This window comes from Trematomus bernacchii, unplaced genomic scaffold (assembly GCF_902827165.1).
Source record: "Trematomus bernacchii unplaced genomic scaffold, fTreBer1.1, whole genome shotgun sequence".
NCBI classification, from domain to species: Eukaryota; Metazoa; Chordata; class Actinopteri; order Perciformes; family Nototheniidae; genus Trematomus; species Trematomus bernacchii.
Genome location: NW_022987313.1, coordinates 11,729,984 through 11,747,883, shown reverse-complemented (window position 1 = coordinate 11,747,883; position 17,900 = coordinate 11,729,984). Strand labels below are relative to the sequence as shown.

At 42.0% G+C, this 17,900-nt stretch overlaps 1 protein-coding gene across 1 annotated transcript in view; it reads left to right on the top strand.

Annotated features, from left to right (window-relative positions):
• LOC117494272 (connector enhancer of kinase suppressor of ras 3-like) overlaps window positions 1-11,492 on the top strand; it is a 33,821-nt gene extending 22,329 nt beyond the window's left edge. Inside the window, 11 exon segments of the mRNA XM_034145144.1 lie at window positions 956-1,043; window positions 4,481-4,522; window positions 5,293-5,412; window positions 5,616-5,675; window positions 6,317-6,385; window positions 6,501-6,647; window positions 8,340-8,464; window positions 9,370-9,563; window positions 9,666-9,752; window positions 10,224-10,309; window positions 10,311-11,492. Of these exon segments, the coding sequence (XP_034001035.1) occupies window positions 956-1,043; window positions 4,481-4,522; window positions 5,293-5,412; window positions 5,616-5,675; window positions 6,317-6,385; window positions 6,501-6,647; window positions 8,340-8,464; window positions 9,370-9,563; window positions 9,666-9,752; window positions 10,224-10,309; window positions 10,311-10,526 (1,234 nt within the window). The 3' untranslated portion in view covers window positions 10,527-11,492.
• Window positions 11,493-17,900: the final 6,408 nt, after the last annotated feature.

The window sequence follows — 17,900 nt, the reverse complement described above, 5'->3', positions numbered from 1 at the left end:
AGCTGGCTGACAATTAAGCTTCTCTCTTTGTGGGACACTAGGCTAAAGCGGGTAAATGATGTCATGATTTAAATGGCAGTTGTGAGATGGACGCAGCAAACGGAGTCTAAAGGTGTTGTGCTAAAGTTAGTCAATGTGCTTATGCCGCGTATAGATCATGTTGATGTTGATCAAAGCTAAACATAATTCATTTTAGATGAAGTTAGGGGGAAAAGAGACACTAAAGGAGATACAATGGCGCCAGAAAGGTGACATTCTTGAGTTACAACCAAGTCAGTCACCCACACACAGCAATCAGAGCAAGGTTCACTGAGTCTATTATAAAGTATAGTGTAAGTAGCTTATAGCTGACTCTGCAGTAAATCACAGGAGACGTATTCTTCCTGCACACTTTACAAAATACATATAGTCTAATTCATTATAGTGCAGAGAGTGCCTTAATTGGAGGTACAGAGTTCAAAGGGGGAGATAGAGGGGATGACATTCCCTGAAATGTTCTTTGGGTTCGGGAGTTTAACCCACGTACTTGGCAGTATATACTGTATATTACTAAGTCATAGTTAGTGGTGGTGTTGTACAGGACTGTATTACATTTAGATTTTTGTAAAATATTCTTCGTCATGTTTTAATTGAGTTGGGCAAAATATCAGAAACACCTCTATAGTTTATTGTAATCCACTGCTCAGTGCTCAGTAATAAACACATCATTAAACTAATACCTCTCTGACGGTGTTATTTAAAAAAGAACATTGTCAGAGTGAAATGTATCAATGAGCTTTTATGTTTGAGTAATAACACTACCACTGAGTGTGGCAATAAATATCTAACATTGTTGTCACATGCTTTGAATTTGAAATGTTGCGGCTTTGCGGTTTGAATGACTGAATCTCAACCCAACTCTGCAGTCCTTCCCTTGTCCCTAATGTTCTCCCTTTCCTTCTTTGTCTGCTTGCAGGACGCCTCTTACAGGGATCAGCGACTTCACAGCCACCAAGAACAAGATCATTCAGCTGTGCCTGGAGCTCACCACCACAGTTCAACAGGTCTGCACGCTAGTTAGCTCAGCAGCACATGTGCACTAGCTAGTCCCTGGGAAGCACACACACAATAGGTTTGCCCACTGAGCACATACCGACCACGGGGCACAGACATGCAAGATAAAGTGGAAAGAGAAGAGAGTTATGAGAAATGTGGTCTGGCATCCATGGCACGAGCCTGAAGCCAGTTCTCCGAGCACATTATTGCAAATGTTTTTCTTGGGCTCTTTTCCCTCCTCACGCTGGCTAATGAGGAGACCCCCAGTGCGGGGACGTTTTAATGGTAACCGTCACTTTTGTGTTTCCAGTTTCATAAAACCCACTGGTGCTCTTAAAGGTGGCTGCCAACATTCCCCAGGCTGCCGTCCTCCGTCAGCCATGTGGTTCACATTTTTGCTTCTCCAAGACGCTCGCAGTGGGAGACCAAACTGTCTGAAAGCACTTCCTGTTTATAGGTTTATGTGGGGATGAGGAGGTGGTCCATCTGACTGCCAGATAGACGGTTAAAACCGACATACATCCACTATATTCGCCACTTTCTGCGGAGCATTGCTCAAGCATTGCATCACGACACAGTTGGATGTCGTGTTCTGTTATTATCAGACAACCTGTAGAAGTCGGTCATACATATGTCTTAAACAAAGGGGGCTTGTGATTGGCCTTTTCTTTAGTGTCAAAGCCTTGTATGTTACAATATGTTCTCCCTAAAGGGTTTGACTTAAGCCACTCATTTTACAGTGCCAGTGAAAGTGGCTGCTGGGACTGCAGGTGTCATTTTGTAGAGGGTTATTGCATCAAAATAAATTCCTTTCCCAGAGTGCCTATTTCCACACCAGAGTCTGGGATTTCAGCGCCTCTGGTGATTTACTCTGGGTGTCCCGGTCATGGTCATCCAGGAGAAGTAGTGGGGGGTTTACATTTCCCACACTGCCATGTGAAGTGGGGAGGTTATGGTGTAGAATAAACTCCTGATTGGTGCTGAAAGAGTCTTGTAAGACTGGAGATTAGTTTCCTGCAACAACTGGAGGAGGGATGCTGTTTGGTCCTCTGGTATCTTCTAACTAGCTAACAGCTAAGTATGTAACTGCAGAAACACTGATGAGGACGCTTATAGAAGACACTTGGCCTCCTTCTTTTTTTTATATAGAAAAATATAGACTCCATTTGTTATTCAAAACATGTAGGCCAGAGTCTATAAGCGCCTGGTTAATAAAACAGGTTGTGCAGGAGACTGCCACAGTGGTTAGTTTTATGACGGGGGAGGACGGCGCGAGGCTTGCCCAGCTCGTTCATGAACTTCAGCCAAGAATTAGGGCTTTTCAGATCACACAATTTATGTGTTCTGCCTGAATGAAGCCTGTGTGTACATGCACAATGGGACACGGCCATAAAACCGTGAACGCATCACCCCGTCTTGGCTGACCCGTCAGCGTGGAGGTCATTCTCTCTCAAAGAGCGCATTTTTTTCATCGATCCCCCGTGTCTTTTATCAGCACTTCCCACTGCAGAATTGTTGGCTCAGAGATGAAGTTTTCTATCTCTTTATTTTGTAACGATAACAACAGAGATTGCATGATGTAGGCCAGGTCAGAAGGCCTGGTCTTTATTTAACTCCAGTGGTGTAAAGGCAGCTTCTCTCCCATCACCCGCAATGTGCCAGCACCACTCTCTCTCGGCCACTTCATTGCCCGTCCATGCAAATCCTCTCTGTTGGCAGATCAAAGGCCTGAAGAGCAGCACACAGTCATCTGATCCACACCGGCTGTGGGATCAAGTCCATAACGTAAGGGATCAGCACACCCAGGGAATTGTCCCTCTGCCTCTCTCAGCGCTTACTTACAATCTGGCTCCTCTCTACTAAAAGGACTGGACAAAGATATGGGATTCATTTGGGTATCATGAACAGATCTTAGAAGGATTATCCGCGATTGTATTCACATAATTTGATGGAACTATGAAACCTGAGGCATGTCCCATAAATGTTAAAAGGCTTAATGGGAGATATGCCAAGCCATGTCTGCAGCACATAATGATACTTTTATGTTTCACGGCATAAATATGTATTTTTATCCCATCCCTCTTGGCACGGTCAAGAGTGTAGTCATCCAAACATGGGCCAGTCTCTAAAGGAAATATGCAGTTACATGTTTACGCAAGTATAGCCAAATTCTTTCTTTAACCACCATATGTTCTTGGCTGCCTTCAGGAACTTTATTCAGGAAACATGAGTTTGGGACAAATACGTCAAATGGAACCGTGTTTGTTTTTCAATGTTAGTATTGGATTTCAACTTTCCCCTCATGTATGATACTTTAAAAGCCTTCCAAAACAGATCCAAATGAATCCTTAGGGAGACCGGGATGCACCCCGCTTTGATGTGAGGCCATCAGGGCCACAGACAGTCATGCTAATCCTGTCAACGCAAACTAACAGTATGACAAGCCAAGTGCGTCTGAAAGCAGACGCTCGCCTTTCGCCCGGTGGAATGTGCAAGCTATGGAAATATGGAAAAACTTGCTCGACCCCCATTCGCCGTCTGCACAATGAATTTACAAAGAGCAACAGAGCTGGCTTTGTACTTGGCACATGCCTGTGCATGTCACTAATACTGCGAGGTCCACAACACCAGTAGCCCTTTATTTTGCCTCGACAAAGGCTTGTGGCTGTGAGGGCTCTACAAATATCAGACACTTGAAGTAGATGTTCTGAGCTCTCTCAGTTTTGACAGAAGCATTTCACCTGTGTTTTGATCCGTGGCCTCCCTCGGGGCTTTCCCAGCATAGAGACAATTTCGTAAATAAGCATGGCCCCCCCACATGCACTGTGAACTCCCCCCCCTGCCTCGGCCTAACCAGGGGCCCTTTCAGCACTAACAACACAGTTGTCAGGGGAGGCTGTTGTCTCAGCTGTGGCCTGTCCAGCTGCAGTCTAAAGAGTGCTGTGTGCGGACCCTCGGAAGAGTCAACGGTCAGTCTCTCAGCTGACTTTACAGAATGTATCATTGATGGCAGCTACTGTGTCTTTCTCCCTCCACTTTCCACCGTGGAAAGCAGCAATGCATCCAAACATTTGCGGAAAACCAAAGCGCTATTTGGATGAGGGCTTTCTGAACATCATTACATGTTTTGACCCAATGTTTCCCACCGTGTCATCTGCACATTGTTACTATATGAGCGTTAGTATGGTATTTACGTACTGAATCACTGCAATTACAGTCTCCCCCAGAATTTAGGGGAAGAGAGGTAATTTAAATCTAAAAGCTGTTTATTTGAGGCCGTTCTCCATTTTTCCCCAGTTCTATATCTGGAATGCTGATTATATCGTTTTTACCCAACCCCTATACTTTTTTTCTCTCTGTCTCCATCCATTGAATAACCTCTTCCTGTGTGCTGTTGTTTACTGCTCACACTCCTAATCTGTCATCACTGTGTGCTGTGTTACAGGACTGCAGTGTTTACGAGATGGAAGAGAAGATCCTGGAAGTTGTAAGTAGACTCTATCTCTGTCCTAATGTAAACTACATGAGATCCTCAAGTTTCTACACAGGGGGGAAACAGTCTGCTAGATTGTTTGGGTAAACGTCTCCTTTACTCAGAGTAGCCAGGTCCGTTTTCTGACTGAATGCAGCAGACGGGTCTAAAGGATTGCCAACAGAGGAGGCGGCTCTAACACGCCCCCGGCCATCAATCACTACTTCCTGTTCCTGACACTCGCCAGACCCCTTGGGCTAATGCTAAGCTTCCTCTAGCACTCCATCTCTCTCTCAGACAACCCAAATAAAGTCCATATTAGAGCCAACGTCCTCTTTTGTTTCATGCTCATTTTATATAAATGGTCCATACAAATTGCAAGAGTGGACATCACAGAAAAAGACCCCTGTTATGATGACAAAAGTTAAAACAAGCAAAGAACAAGGCAGAAAGAAGGGCGGTGTGCAAAGGACTGATTTCATTGTTGTGTGTGTGCGCTGCTTCTTCCACTTAATCGCACACCAATGGTCCCTTCTTTTTTTGCCCATTTAGCCGAGCACTAAATGGGAACATACACACAGAGGCATGTATACAGGGCGCTGAAGGATAAGTGCTATGTGTCACGAGTAGCAGTGTAACAAGACTTGTTCCAACCTGTACAACACACAAGGCACACACACACAAGGCACACACACACAATTGAATATTTAGAACACAGCTTGTAATCACTGTAATACGTTTATAAGCACTACTTATTTTATTCACTGATGCCTTTTCCTCTGCAGTCGAAGATTCTGAACAACATCTGCGATCAGACCGTGAGAACCACCTCTGACCCCCTCATGAGCCAGTCAGCCTGCCTGGATGAGGTCCAGCTGAACAATATCAAACCGGGAGAGGGCCTGGTAAGGAATGCTGGGAGATCTTTTTTATTTGTCTTCCTCATTTTTTGTTTCCACCCTAAATCAAATGTCGGCCATTTGGAGGCAGGCTGGGAATGCATGAAATGTGTGTCAAATTGTGACCCTCACATATCATGTCATACATTTATCTCCCTTTGGGAATATTATGTCTTAACGGAAAAATGTGGGTTTTCTTTTTTCCCTAGGGGATGTACATCAAGTCTACGTACGATGGGTTGCATGTCATCACAGGAACCACAGAACATGTGAGTATGCTGACCTCAAGACCACTTCAGCCCCAGAATGAGGAAGTAGCCCATTCTTTGTCATGTGTCTTTTCTCATTTTAAATGACCAACTTAGAAATCCCTATATTATTTCACATTAATCTTAAGACCAAGCTTCTCATACTGAAAAAACACCTCCTCCTCCTCTTCATATTCTCTTTCTGAGAGCACACTTACTTATCCGAAGGAGTTGAGAACTACTCATCCGTGAAGGGAATTGTTTGTGGTATTTACCTATGACTGTACCGGAGTGAAGAAACAAACAGCCTCCACAAAAAAAGAAAGTCCTACCTTTTTCCCACACGGAGACAACCAGTCAGTGACTAACACACAGCATCACTGCCACGGTTGGATCCTCATGCCTCCGGTCCGTAATCGTGAATCAGGACCTGAATCATCACCGATAATAACTAGTTTATCACGTTTGATATCCGTGTGACATGAAACACAATTAAATTAATAATTAGAGGGTGTTTGTGTTTTTCTCACGAATTGAACCCGTTTGAATAAAGAATGTTAGAGGCAGTTGGAATCAAAATAAACTAGCTCCAATTTCATCAGTTTTGTAAATAGTAATGTGTTAGCAGCAGGTGTTTGACCTTTACTATGTTTGTTATTCAGTCACCTGCAGACCTCTCTAGGAAGATCCATGCTGGCGATGAGGTGATCCAGGTCAACCATCAGACAGTGGTAAGTGTTTTTTTTTTGTCCTTGTATATCTTTATATTTAACCATACATCTTGTCAATTTGAGCACACACTATGAATATTAAAGAAGAATTGTTGTGTTTGTTCCAATGAACCAGGTGGGCTGGCAGCTGAAGTACCTGGTTGTCAAACTGCGGGAGGACCCAAAAGGTGTGGCCCTACTCCTTAAGAAGAGGCCCACGGGGCCAACAGGTTTCACCCCCGCCCCACTCAAGAACATGCGCTGGAAGCCCGCAGTACCACAGGTACATGCACACAAGCACACAGACTTCCTGCTGTCATTATGTGCGATCAACAAAAGCCTGTGCCAATTATCAGCTTTTGAGGGAGTTGTTTTCTAAACCAGCAAGTTCAGACAAGTGACACAGAGCCACCCTGAGAGTGCTGCCGGCTCCACTGAATAGAACATCGAGTTGTCCTTCATGCACAACCGCGAGGCAAACAAAGTCCCGTGATGTCATTAAGTCTAAGAGATAAAGCTGCCAGCCTTTAAAGGGGCCCTATTATGCTCATTTCCAGGTTCATATTTGTATTGTGTGCCTCTACTGTGACATGTTTAGATGCTTTATTAATCAAAAAGGTCTTTATTTTTCTCATACTTCTACACCTCTTTTCACCCTCTGTCTGAAACCAGAGCCCAGTCTGCTCTGGTTGGTTAGCTGGCCGGCTCTGTTTTAATTGGTCATCCGCTTAGAGACGTCCTCCCTTAGCCTATCACGTAAAATATGTTGGAAGGCTAGCCAATATAAGTGTGTTACGTAGTGATGTCACTATGTCACAGAAGGGTCCAATGGAGCCGTTTTGGGGGGGAGAGAGAGAAACTCCCTCTGGCGTGAATTTTATTTCTTTTAGCCTTTGCTGACCATTGACATGAAAAAAAAACCTATATAACACACTACAGGAAAGGGACATCCCAAAAAGTATAATAGGGCCTCTTTAAGTAGTGTAGCCTGGTTAGATTGTATCTGACTTATTAAAAAGAGCCCATATGTTGCCATCCCATAGACAATGGGTCATGGGCGGTGATTCATGTTATTTGGGTTCACCCTCCGTCTTTTTTTTCGTACAAAAAGCAAACACTCCAAATGTCTATTGTTCGAAACTAAGTCAAGGGTCGCTGATAAATATTGGGCTAATAAGGTTATGTGACTATAATCCAATTTGCTCTCCTCCCTCGTGAACACATTAGGCTCAACTTAGCTTTTAACCACATCTCTTGCACCTGAGTCCCCTTTAACAGACAAGCAGACAATGAGCCCATTGTTAACCAAGACTACCAACATGTCAACCTCTGGTTTTGTCTTATCATGTGTAGCCGGAGAAAGCAAGATGAGAAGATATCAGACAAGAGTGGGTTTCTCAAAACAACAAAGAGCCTCTCAACACTAATGTCAACATCATTGCCAGCATCCTGTTTTAACAAGCAATCAAGGTTATCAGAGTTAGACATCTCTATCTGCGATAATAAGGACAGAGCGGAGACAAATCATACACCCTGATTCAGGAATGAAGGACATTGGCTTTGTAATACTGTATAATGTGTACACATGGGAGCTATTTGGAAAATAAAGGAGGGAAATGATTCATGAGATGCCAAATCTGATGTTTAGTTTGTCATTTATTTATCCCATCGACTACTTCAGACGTATCATTTAGTTCTCTATTCAAGGGCACAATGTTGTTGAGTGTTGGAAAACATAACTGTGGTAAATGAGTACTTTTTTTAAGTACATGTCTCGCGGGCTATTTTGGACTTCACTTACAATCTTTCCACCTCAAACAAGAAGGTTTTTACTCGCACACAAGCACTTAAACGTCTCACCACATGTGGTCAACTCCTCCTAGTTGCCAGCAAGTCCTATTTAGTCTGAAGAAACGGAAAGCAGTGACTTAATTTGTTTTGAACTGTAAACTGATATTGATGTTTATTTTTTCAGAACAATTCCTCCTTGATCAGAATCCAATCTCCCTGCGGTTCGGCCAACGGATCCGCCAAGAAGGAGAAGCCGGCCATCCTGAACCTGTACATCCCCCCCCCTCCTCCAATGCCTTACACCCCACGGTAAGCTGTCCCATAAGCTTTAGTTGTATTTAATACGTTGAGTTCTAAAGTTGCAGCATAAGAAATAATCCATGAATCAACTCCAAACATATCCACTATACAGTCAACCCTTGCCACATTTCCTCACCACACATCAGATGTAGAACGAGTGTGTCCCGGACTCGTGATCACCTCCCCTCCCTCACCTCCTACAGCACATTGTGTTCAGCTTGTCTTCAGCCCACTCCCCTCCCACCAGTCCCCCCATAGTTCTTACGCAACGGCTGTTTCATCTTCCACCTCCAGGAAGAGAGCAGAACGTGGTCACACTCACTTCAACGTTTCTATTGAGCCTTTTAAATGAAGCTTTGAATGTCTGTTGTCAGATTTCGAGGCATCATCAACCCTTTTTTTTGTAATATAAATATAATGTATGGTTCTGTTAGGTTGCTGCTAGGTAGGACTGTTAATACAGGTCTGTACCTCATCAAGCCAGAGCAAACTATTATTTGACTGCAGTGAATATTTAGTTTTGGAAATGCTCAAACATATGGAATGATGTAAAAGCATTCTTATGTTTATTTTTTCTATAAATGTTGACTTTTTGATGCTCTGGAATTATTGGAAATATTAAAAGTCAGAAACAATCCTACACAGCCACCGCAGGAAGCTTTTTCCACAAATAGCATGATAGTTATTATATTAGCGTAGATGTAGAAATTGAAAATCAACTACATGAACAACTCCTGAAACGATTCAGTCCTACCTAAATGTATTTGTTTCTAGTTTCTAGCACATCATATTTATTGAGTTCAAGACGCATAACATCATTCTGCTTACAAACCATCCTAATGGTGTTATGCTGCCAACTGTGGAGTGTGAAGTTGTGGTGTAATGACTTAATGAGCATTTGTTTCTCCACACAGAGAGGGAAGGACAGAAACCTTCAGCAGCATCAGCATCAGTAAAAGACCAAAGGGCTCTGAGTCTCCAAACTCCTACCTGGACCAGGAGAGGATGAGGCACTGCACCATCGCAGAGTACGACAAGCTGAGCTTCGGCTGTCCCATCGAGGCCAACGTGATCCAGAGCAGACTGCGGGAGCACAAGCCCTCGCGTGGTCAGTCATCATTTCTAACCTTCAAATCTCCAAAACTTTCCAACAGTGGATAATGAATAAATATGATATTAAATGAATGCAATGTTAAACTCTTGTCTCCAGGGAAGCCCCGGCCCCTCTCCATGCCAGTGGATACCTGCCTGGGTGTGGTAGACCCCTACGCTAAGCCCTGGACACAGGGAAGGAAAGGTATTGACAAGCATGCTTTCACTTTGATGCAAAACCACTATAATTCCATAGAAATGAAGATACCTTGTATACCCCCAAAACGTATAACTTTTAAAGGAGTACATATTTGTGGTTTGACACTTTTTGAACTCTTTTTACCCTCGTGTTCCATACAGATAATGAATAATAAAACTACACATTAACAGGCCAGAATCAAGATTATTACATATTTATCGCTAATGATGGTACATTTACAACCAATTATAAAAATGTGTCTATGTATAGACAGAGCTTCCTTGACCATAAGATGCATCTCATAAAAGATGTTTAAATATGCTTGAGTTAATTGTACATTATTTAAATTCACAGAGCCAGGCTAGTCGTTTCCTGTCTTTATGCTACACTAGGCTAATTAGCTGCTATCTTCAGTACCATATTGAATGACAGATCTGAGTGGTATCAATCTGACTTCTGGTTGTCTCTGTGCCTCAGGTGAAGACCTCCTCCACAGATACCTGAGCAACGAGAGGATCCCCACCATCGCAGAGGAGGCCCCCTCGGTGTCCCCCTCGGTGTCCCCCCCCCTACAGGCCTGCGGGGGAGCGTCACCTGGTCAGAGTGGACCACATCAGGGGCAGCCGCTACTACTCCAACTCAGACCTCCACAACAGCGCCACCATCCCCTACCAGGAGGACCTGAAAAAGACCCCCGTAGGCCCCGCCTCCAAGCGCGCCACGGCAGATCGCTCCTTACTGGTCAGTTGGATCATGCGGCTTAAGCTATTGACTCACTGATGATGCGCTTCCTGTCCGGGGCTTCCTGTCTATTGTCCTTCCTCAGTGCCTTTTTTTAAGTCCAGCTGTTTTTTTTTTTTATAACAATTTTGGGCTTTTTCTCACACTCCTCTCTCCCCCAAAACCTCCATATTTCCCTGGTGTAACTACTACTACCAACTACTACTCCTCAACCAAACCTGCTTTTGTAGTACTACATTACATCATCACCCCTTTAACACTGGCTACAACCCTCCTCGTCTCTGACTACAAGTCCCATCTCTGCCTCAAGAAGACACAGTTTGTTCAGGTTTAGGACACTCTGGCCTTTTGTGCTGTCTACGGACTCCTCTGTACATATTAAGCTATGTCATGTTTCAGTTGTAATGCTCTCTGGTACCGTTATTTAATACTTGCCTGATATTTTGTCAGATATTTTGATTTCATTTGCATAAATAAGTTATAAGAATACAGCATATTTTGTTAGTAATACTGCTGTAACTCAATCATGTCCCTTTTTTTCTTTCTCAAATGACACTTTTGTGAGTTGGTTACATTACCCTCTACCAAAGGTTGCCTCTTGTAAGCTATGCACACACTTCAGAGAGGATTTAATGGTCACTTTAGTTGACGATGTTGCATTGGTTGGTAAAAAGGATGTTTAAACTAGCAAATATTTGTGCTGGTTTTAAAGCTATGCACTCCATTTCAGTAAACTTGTATATCCTGTGTTCTCAGTTGACTCTGAAATGACCCACCTAAAGGGCCTACACATACCGCTGGTTGACAGTAACAAATGGTCTTTTTAAGCCAATGTCTTTTTTGACACACTGGTGTAATGGCCTTCTATTTTCTGACTGATCACAAGAGACAGAATGACAGTATTATTTTTTTTTAAAAACAGGGAAGAAGTGTCTGTTGTTGCTTTAACTGCCTTTTGTAAGTTTTGAATAGCCTTTTATTAAAAATTGCCGTTCATGTCAGTGATCATTTGTATTGTCTTTATTTTACCATTGGGTGTGGAATTTCTGCTTAACGTGTAACTACAATGTAGCATGCAGGATGTTATTATATCCTAAAAACTATGTTGTTTAAGTATCCCTTTACATACACAAACAGAAATGCCATATTTTATAATAACACTGTCAGTGAGGGCAGCCTAAGTCATTATTAACCTTCAGGACCAAAGTATTGAAGTGGCGGGCTTCTAACCTGCTTTGACCTTTTGAGGTGAACCCTCTTGGGGTTTTTAAGCATGCGGTGAAACAGGATAGCTAATGTCGAGTTACCTTTCTCTCTGTGTCTCAGATGGTGATGCTTATGCAACTACCTCCCTCTTTGATAAACTTTAACGTCCAGCTGGGGGACCATATGGTCAAAGCAGGTTTTTTCATCGGGGGATCTTATTCCTGCACATATGTTGCTTTTTAAACATTTAAAAGCCAGGTTAGGGTTACTGACAAGCTTTGGCCGTTTTCATTGATTTTGAAGAAGTGTTTGCCTGGGGAAAGATCAGCAGCTTTGCATCATGGAACCGAAGACCTGACTGCTGTCGAAAACATCCCCCCCCCCTCTTTCCCCCTTTGCCTTTTTCTCTGTGCATGACTTTTTTTGGAGATGGGCTTTTCTTATCTATCCACTTCTTCTTCTTCCTCGTGTCTCGCTCTGCCCGAGCTTGCTGAGCCATAGTCGCCTGCGGTCCTTCACTAATTTGCACGTTCTGAAAACTTGTGGTCTGCCTAAATACTACCTGCACTCTGTTTAACCCACTGCTAAGTTTACTAACCACTAACATGTCATGCCTGCACATCCTGAATGGTCACATGGGAATGAATTATGGCTTGTATATGCATGTGGAATATTGTTTATTTGATCAAAAACGACATTTGAATGCAAAGAATGTTGTGTTCTCCATTTTCTTTTTTCCTATTAAGAAGACATGAAACGACACATAATTAGCAAAAAAAGTATATAGTTTGTAATGTGAATTGAAGTCCACATGCCACATTTACAACTTACACATTTACAATTTAGCTGCCTGCTAGATAAGACGCTGCAGTTTTACAGTTAATTTTAGTTTGAGAGTGTATGTTGAATGATTAGGATAAACAAAAACAACAGAACAATCTTAGAATGATCAACAGCATTCCTGAGGGAATTTTTGCGTATTTTAATCAAACTGAGGCTTTCAGTGCAACTATACAAGATTGGTCTCCAACATGCGTTAACGTCAATCTTTATGTATCGCAGGGACCTGACTGGCACTCTAGCAGTGACTTCCTCAACCGGTAAGTTCCTGACTCTCTACCACACACACACACACACAAAAACATATTTAAATGCAGTGTTTTATAGTTTATGGGCCAATAGAGAAACCTAAGAACAGGGTGGGTCTAATTTTCCTACAGGGAGTGACAGTTAGCTGGCCGTGGAATCTTTTTAAAACAAGCCACAGGGTGCAGGGTCGGTGGGTGGGCTGCTTTTATCATCAGGGAAAATATGCTATAGATGACCAGGCTGAGATTCATTCAGGAAACAGAGAGAGAAACAGATGCCGACAGCTGTAAGGTAAAAACTGTAAAGTTAATATCCAAGAGTTATGGTATATCAGTTGTTTAATTCCAGGACATTAAATCATCTTAGTCCATTTTTGCTTGTGGCCTTAGGAAACATTATTGAAACTGATTTCCTACACCAAGAATAAAAATAGATTTCCTTATCTTATCAGAGCAAAGAATCCTTAAATGTGTCTGAAAACGTGTCTTATCGGCTTAAGTTAACAATGATGAAAGTATTAAAACATGTAGTAATCTCAACTTTATCATACCTCTGCAGAAGAGTTAATGGATATTTTGTTGAAGTGCCAACATTTCATAGCCTTGTTTAAAATTATATTTGTGTTTTTGGAGACATTGTTATCTCTCAGGACCGGTTCCCACACACCAATGTGTCCATCCAGACACCTTCACATGCTGCACAATCCTTAGAAATGTCACTGTTATGACAAACCCTGACTCTTCTAACTATAAATAACAGCATCCTTCTGCGAAATATGGCGAGGATTGCATTTTCGTCATCAGTGGCCCCTGTATCTCCTCTGGTCTTGGATGTAGGGCCCGAGGAGGTGTGACTCCCCACATTAACACCGTGATTGATGACTAAACCTCTCGCACAATACCCAGCCTGCTGCCCTCCCTGGCAGTTCTATTCTGAGAGCCAAACACATGGCATCCTGTTTGCTGCACGCTCCATCAAAACACATTACTCACATGTATGATATATAGAGAGATGCTATTGTAGTTCTTGCAGATACGCAGTTGACTCATCGCTGGTGTAGGTTCATAAACGTGCGACACTGATGCAGGCGAGGGTTGATTGACGGCGGATTTAATCAAGTGTCAAATTAATCATGGCGTGTTAATCCGTAAAGAAACTAAAAAAAAGTTGTTTTCCTCATGACAAAGCATGCAATATGTAAATTGGCAAAACCATTAATTTGGTTACCTAGGAAAGTAGAAATATTTGACGGTGTAATGCAGCAAATAAACCACATTTCCTTAAAAAAATATGTCATTTAAAGAGGAGACACAGACTTGAATATGGATAATAGGATAAAGACAAAACAAAATATGTTAGCAATTAATTTGCAGGAAGAACAAGCTGAAGACAATTTCATTGCAGAGTGAGGCCCAGCTGAGGTATATCGAGTATTTTCATCATTAGTAACAAGTTTCATGTCTACCCATGCTGCTGTGGCTGAATGCCAGTCCTTTTCCAGATCAAGTGGCTGTTTTGTTCAGGTTATATCAAAGAAAGATACATTGGAGCATAGATAAAATCATGTCTGCGAAGCAATAAGTATGTGTTGGAACTCTGAAGTCACTAATGTCTGATCTAAAGTATGACGGATAGATGAGGCGTCTTAGAACTGCTTGATCAGCGTTAATGGTCCGTTTAAAAATCATTAAGTGTTGACTTTCATTATCTTTACTTTGTTCTTACAGGTATAATCAACCACAAATACGATCCTGGTCCTTCTCCCAAGCAGTAAGTATATTGTGTTGGGTTTATCTGAAGTGAATGCTATCAATCCTGCACCAGATAAATGTATGTGGTCAACCAGTTGTGCAATGTAAGGAATGCCACTTGCTCTCAGCCTTGGTAGAGGGAGGTGAAACTAAGAGCCTCAATTACAGGCGTGTTATTTTGCACACAGATATGACAACGCAGACACTTTCCTTCTTTTGGACACAAACCACCAGAGCCAATATACAGTAATAAAACATGCAGGCCTTGAAGATGTTTAGTCTGAGTCGACACTGGGAATTCTTCCCTTTTAGCTATTGCAATGTTGGTATACCACATTGGTCCAGACCAAAATATCACACCAACTTTTGGATGGATTACTATGAGATTTTGTACAGATAATAATGGTTCTCAGAGGATTAATCCTACTCATTTTGGTAGGCCCATGGGTTTTCGTTATTCACTTTGAGCAACATGTCTCAAAAACGATTGCATGGATTGTCTTAAATAACTTTGGTGATTCTTTAAAGGAGGAATATTATGAAAAACTCACTTTCTTGTATTTATGTATTTAGAATGCTTTCCAAAAACCAACACATTTTAAAAAAAGACAACCAAATGTAGTTTTATATTTGCCCACTTGTTTAGAAAACATGGTTCTCAGCAAGCCATCCAAATGTGGCTTTCCTTCCTTTGTCAAATACAGTCTTATTAAAATATACAGGCTCCCACCTGAGTATATTTAAAGAGACAGATGCTAAAACTAAACGTTTCAGTCAGACCATTAATACAAGTATTTTCAGACTGACACTATGAGAAAATAAATTTGCTTTTTGAACATTGATGCATGAAAAAATGTTCTTGTAGAAAACCCAAACACAATATGAACCTGGAAATGAGCATGATATGTCCCCTTTAAAGTTTCATCTTGCAGTATTCTCAATATTACCATAACAATATTACATAACCTTTGCTATGAGTTTGATGCTGCTAATTAGCAAAAAGCTAACGTGCTACCACAATAAACTAAGATGCTGAACATGCCAAACATAAGCACCGTGGGCAAGTAGCTCAAAGCAGTTCCTCACAGAGCTGCTAGCATGGCTGTAGATTATTTTTCCTATTCCTCATCGAAGGTGCTAAAAGTGGAAATTGTTCAGCATCTATTGACTCTGGCAGGTGTAGAACTGAAATGACCTAAAGGGTAAACTAAGGCTGTCTTTGCACACACCTCTGGGCCATACATATGAGTCACTGTCAATCCCTTAGCAGCATACACCCCGGAGGTGGTCAGATGGATTAAGCCAAAGTCAATGGCGGAATGTGAACAAATCCCATTTGTTCAGATTTATGGTTCAATGGCAACTTGTTGTTGCACCAAACAAGAAAACCTTGACCCCTCTGTCAGCAGCTATATTAAAGTCAAAGTCAAAGTCAACTTTATTGTCAATCTCAAAATATGTTTGTACACACAGAAAGATCGAAATTCTGTTTCCCACAGTGCCGAGGTATATCAAAAACTCACACATTAAAATGCAAGAACACTCAATAATTTACAAAAAAAACGTTTACTTCAGTAAGCAGGATATATATAAAAAAAGATGACCCAGGAAAGAATTGGGATGACAGTTATGAATGGAGTGTTTTTGCTTTTTTTCCCTTTTGGATTATTTGTGTGTGTACCTTTTATAGACCGAAACATCTGCTGCATAAAACAAAACTAAATGTTATTAAAAATCCTCATTACAGTCATCAAAACAGCATTTAGAGCTATACTGACTCAGTGAGCATGTGTAGCCACATCTAAACTGAGGTGGTGCCCATGTGCCAGGGCAACAGCAAGTGAGGGGCATGCAGCGCTGTCAAACTGAGCAAGCAAGAATCTGATATCATTTCCAGCCCTGCACCCTTCCCCCTTTACGCTGTGTGACGAGATTCCCCTGCTGAATAATAGCCACTCTGTTTGCCCCCCTCTCTCATTTCTCTCCGGCACACACAGTTTCTGGGTGGGAGGGGGTTGGGCATTAGCTAAGTGCCATGACAATTCTCAGCATGGATCGTGATGGGAGATTGAGCGTTACAATGGTGTGACCAATTTGCATTCTCGTGAATCCTTCAGGCCTTTGACATGAGAAGCAGGCAAAATTACCTCACTTCCACCCGAACACAGCTTCAGCGAAATGGCCCTTTAAAACCCACTAAAGTGCCATGCTGGGACTTTTCCCCCTCATCATAGACACAGGAAGAGTGTAAATTGTTTTGAAATGTTTAATTTAATTCAACACGTTTAATTGAAATGTCAAAGGGGAAGCTTTTTGAGGGGGTAACACAAGGGAGTTATTTGATATGGATGAAAAAAAATGGGTGACAAATGGGAGGGGAGGCAGAGAGGAAGCTACAGTGTGAGAATGTGAGAGATATAAAGGGACGGGGTCAGTTCACTTGATGCAGTACAATAGCAAGTGGAAAGAGAGAAGAGGCCCCTGTCTATTTAGGCAGAAATGCAATGCAGACTATAATAATGCAGGAATCAAGAATGTGTCTGCTGGTTTACCGCTATCTCAGCACAGGCCAACTTTGAAGGGGAACATCCAAGTTTCTGCACAGATACAGCTTGAAGCAGTAATGTTATGGCTACAAACCCAGCCAGTGAAGGGTGTTGATAGTCAGGCCACAGACTTAAAAAGACTGTTGCGTGAAACACTTGTTTTTCTCCTTATTTCTCAAGGTACCCATAAAGGATTCTCCCGATTATGTCTCAGGGCCATTGAAGGAACAGTCTTTTGTTGCACATATCTAACTGGGTCTTTGCCATAACACTCCTTTCACATTAATAATATTATGCGAAGGGCACATGTGCACTTGTTATGAGTCACTCTGTTTTTGATAACCAACATTATAATTATAGAGCTCAGACCTGTTTAAATTGTACTTGTCACTTATTGAGGCTTACACGCACATATTTTTTTGGAAGATTAACACAAAAAGTCAAACCTTAATTTGATCTCCATTGTTTTCTTATGTATTTGTCCAATAAATATTTATTTTTTGCCATTGTTTTTGTTGCTCAAAAGTCTGTTTCATAGCGATAACTTGGCGACACCTAGCGGACATAAGTGGGAACTTCGTGGACTTATTCACGTAAACTTGTAAAATCACTTGAGGGAAATACAATAACAATGCCTGCAAATGCTCAAAAGTTGTCCCAACATTTAACTTAAATAACGCACTTAAAATCTGTTTCACTCGGGGGGGCTTTGGGTAGGAGTTAAGCCCTTTCAGGTGAAGAAAGAGGGTAACACCCATGGTAACACCCCAAAGGGTCCTGAGCTCACCTGAAATCAGCCGAGCCTTCTTCGAGTTTCTTCT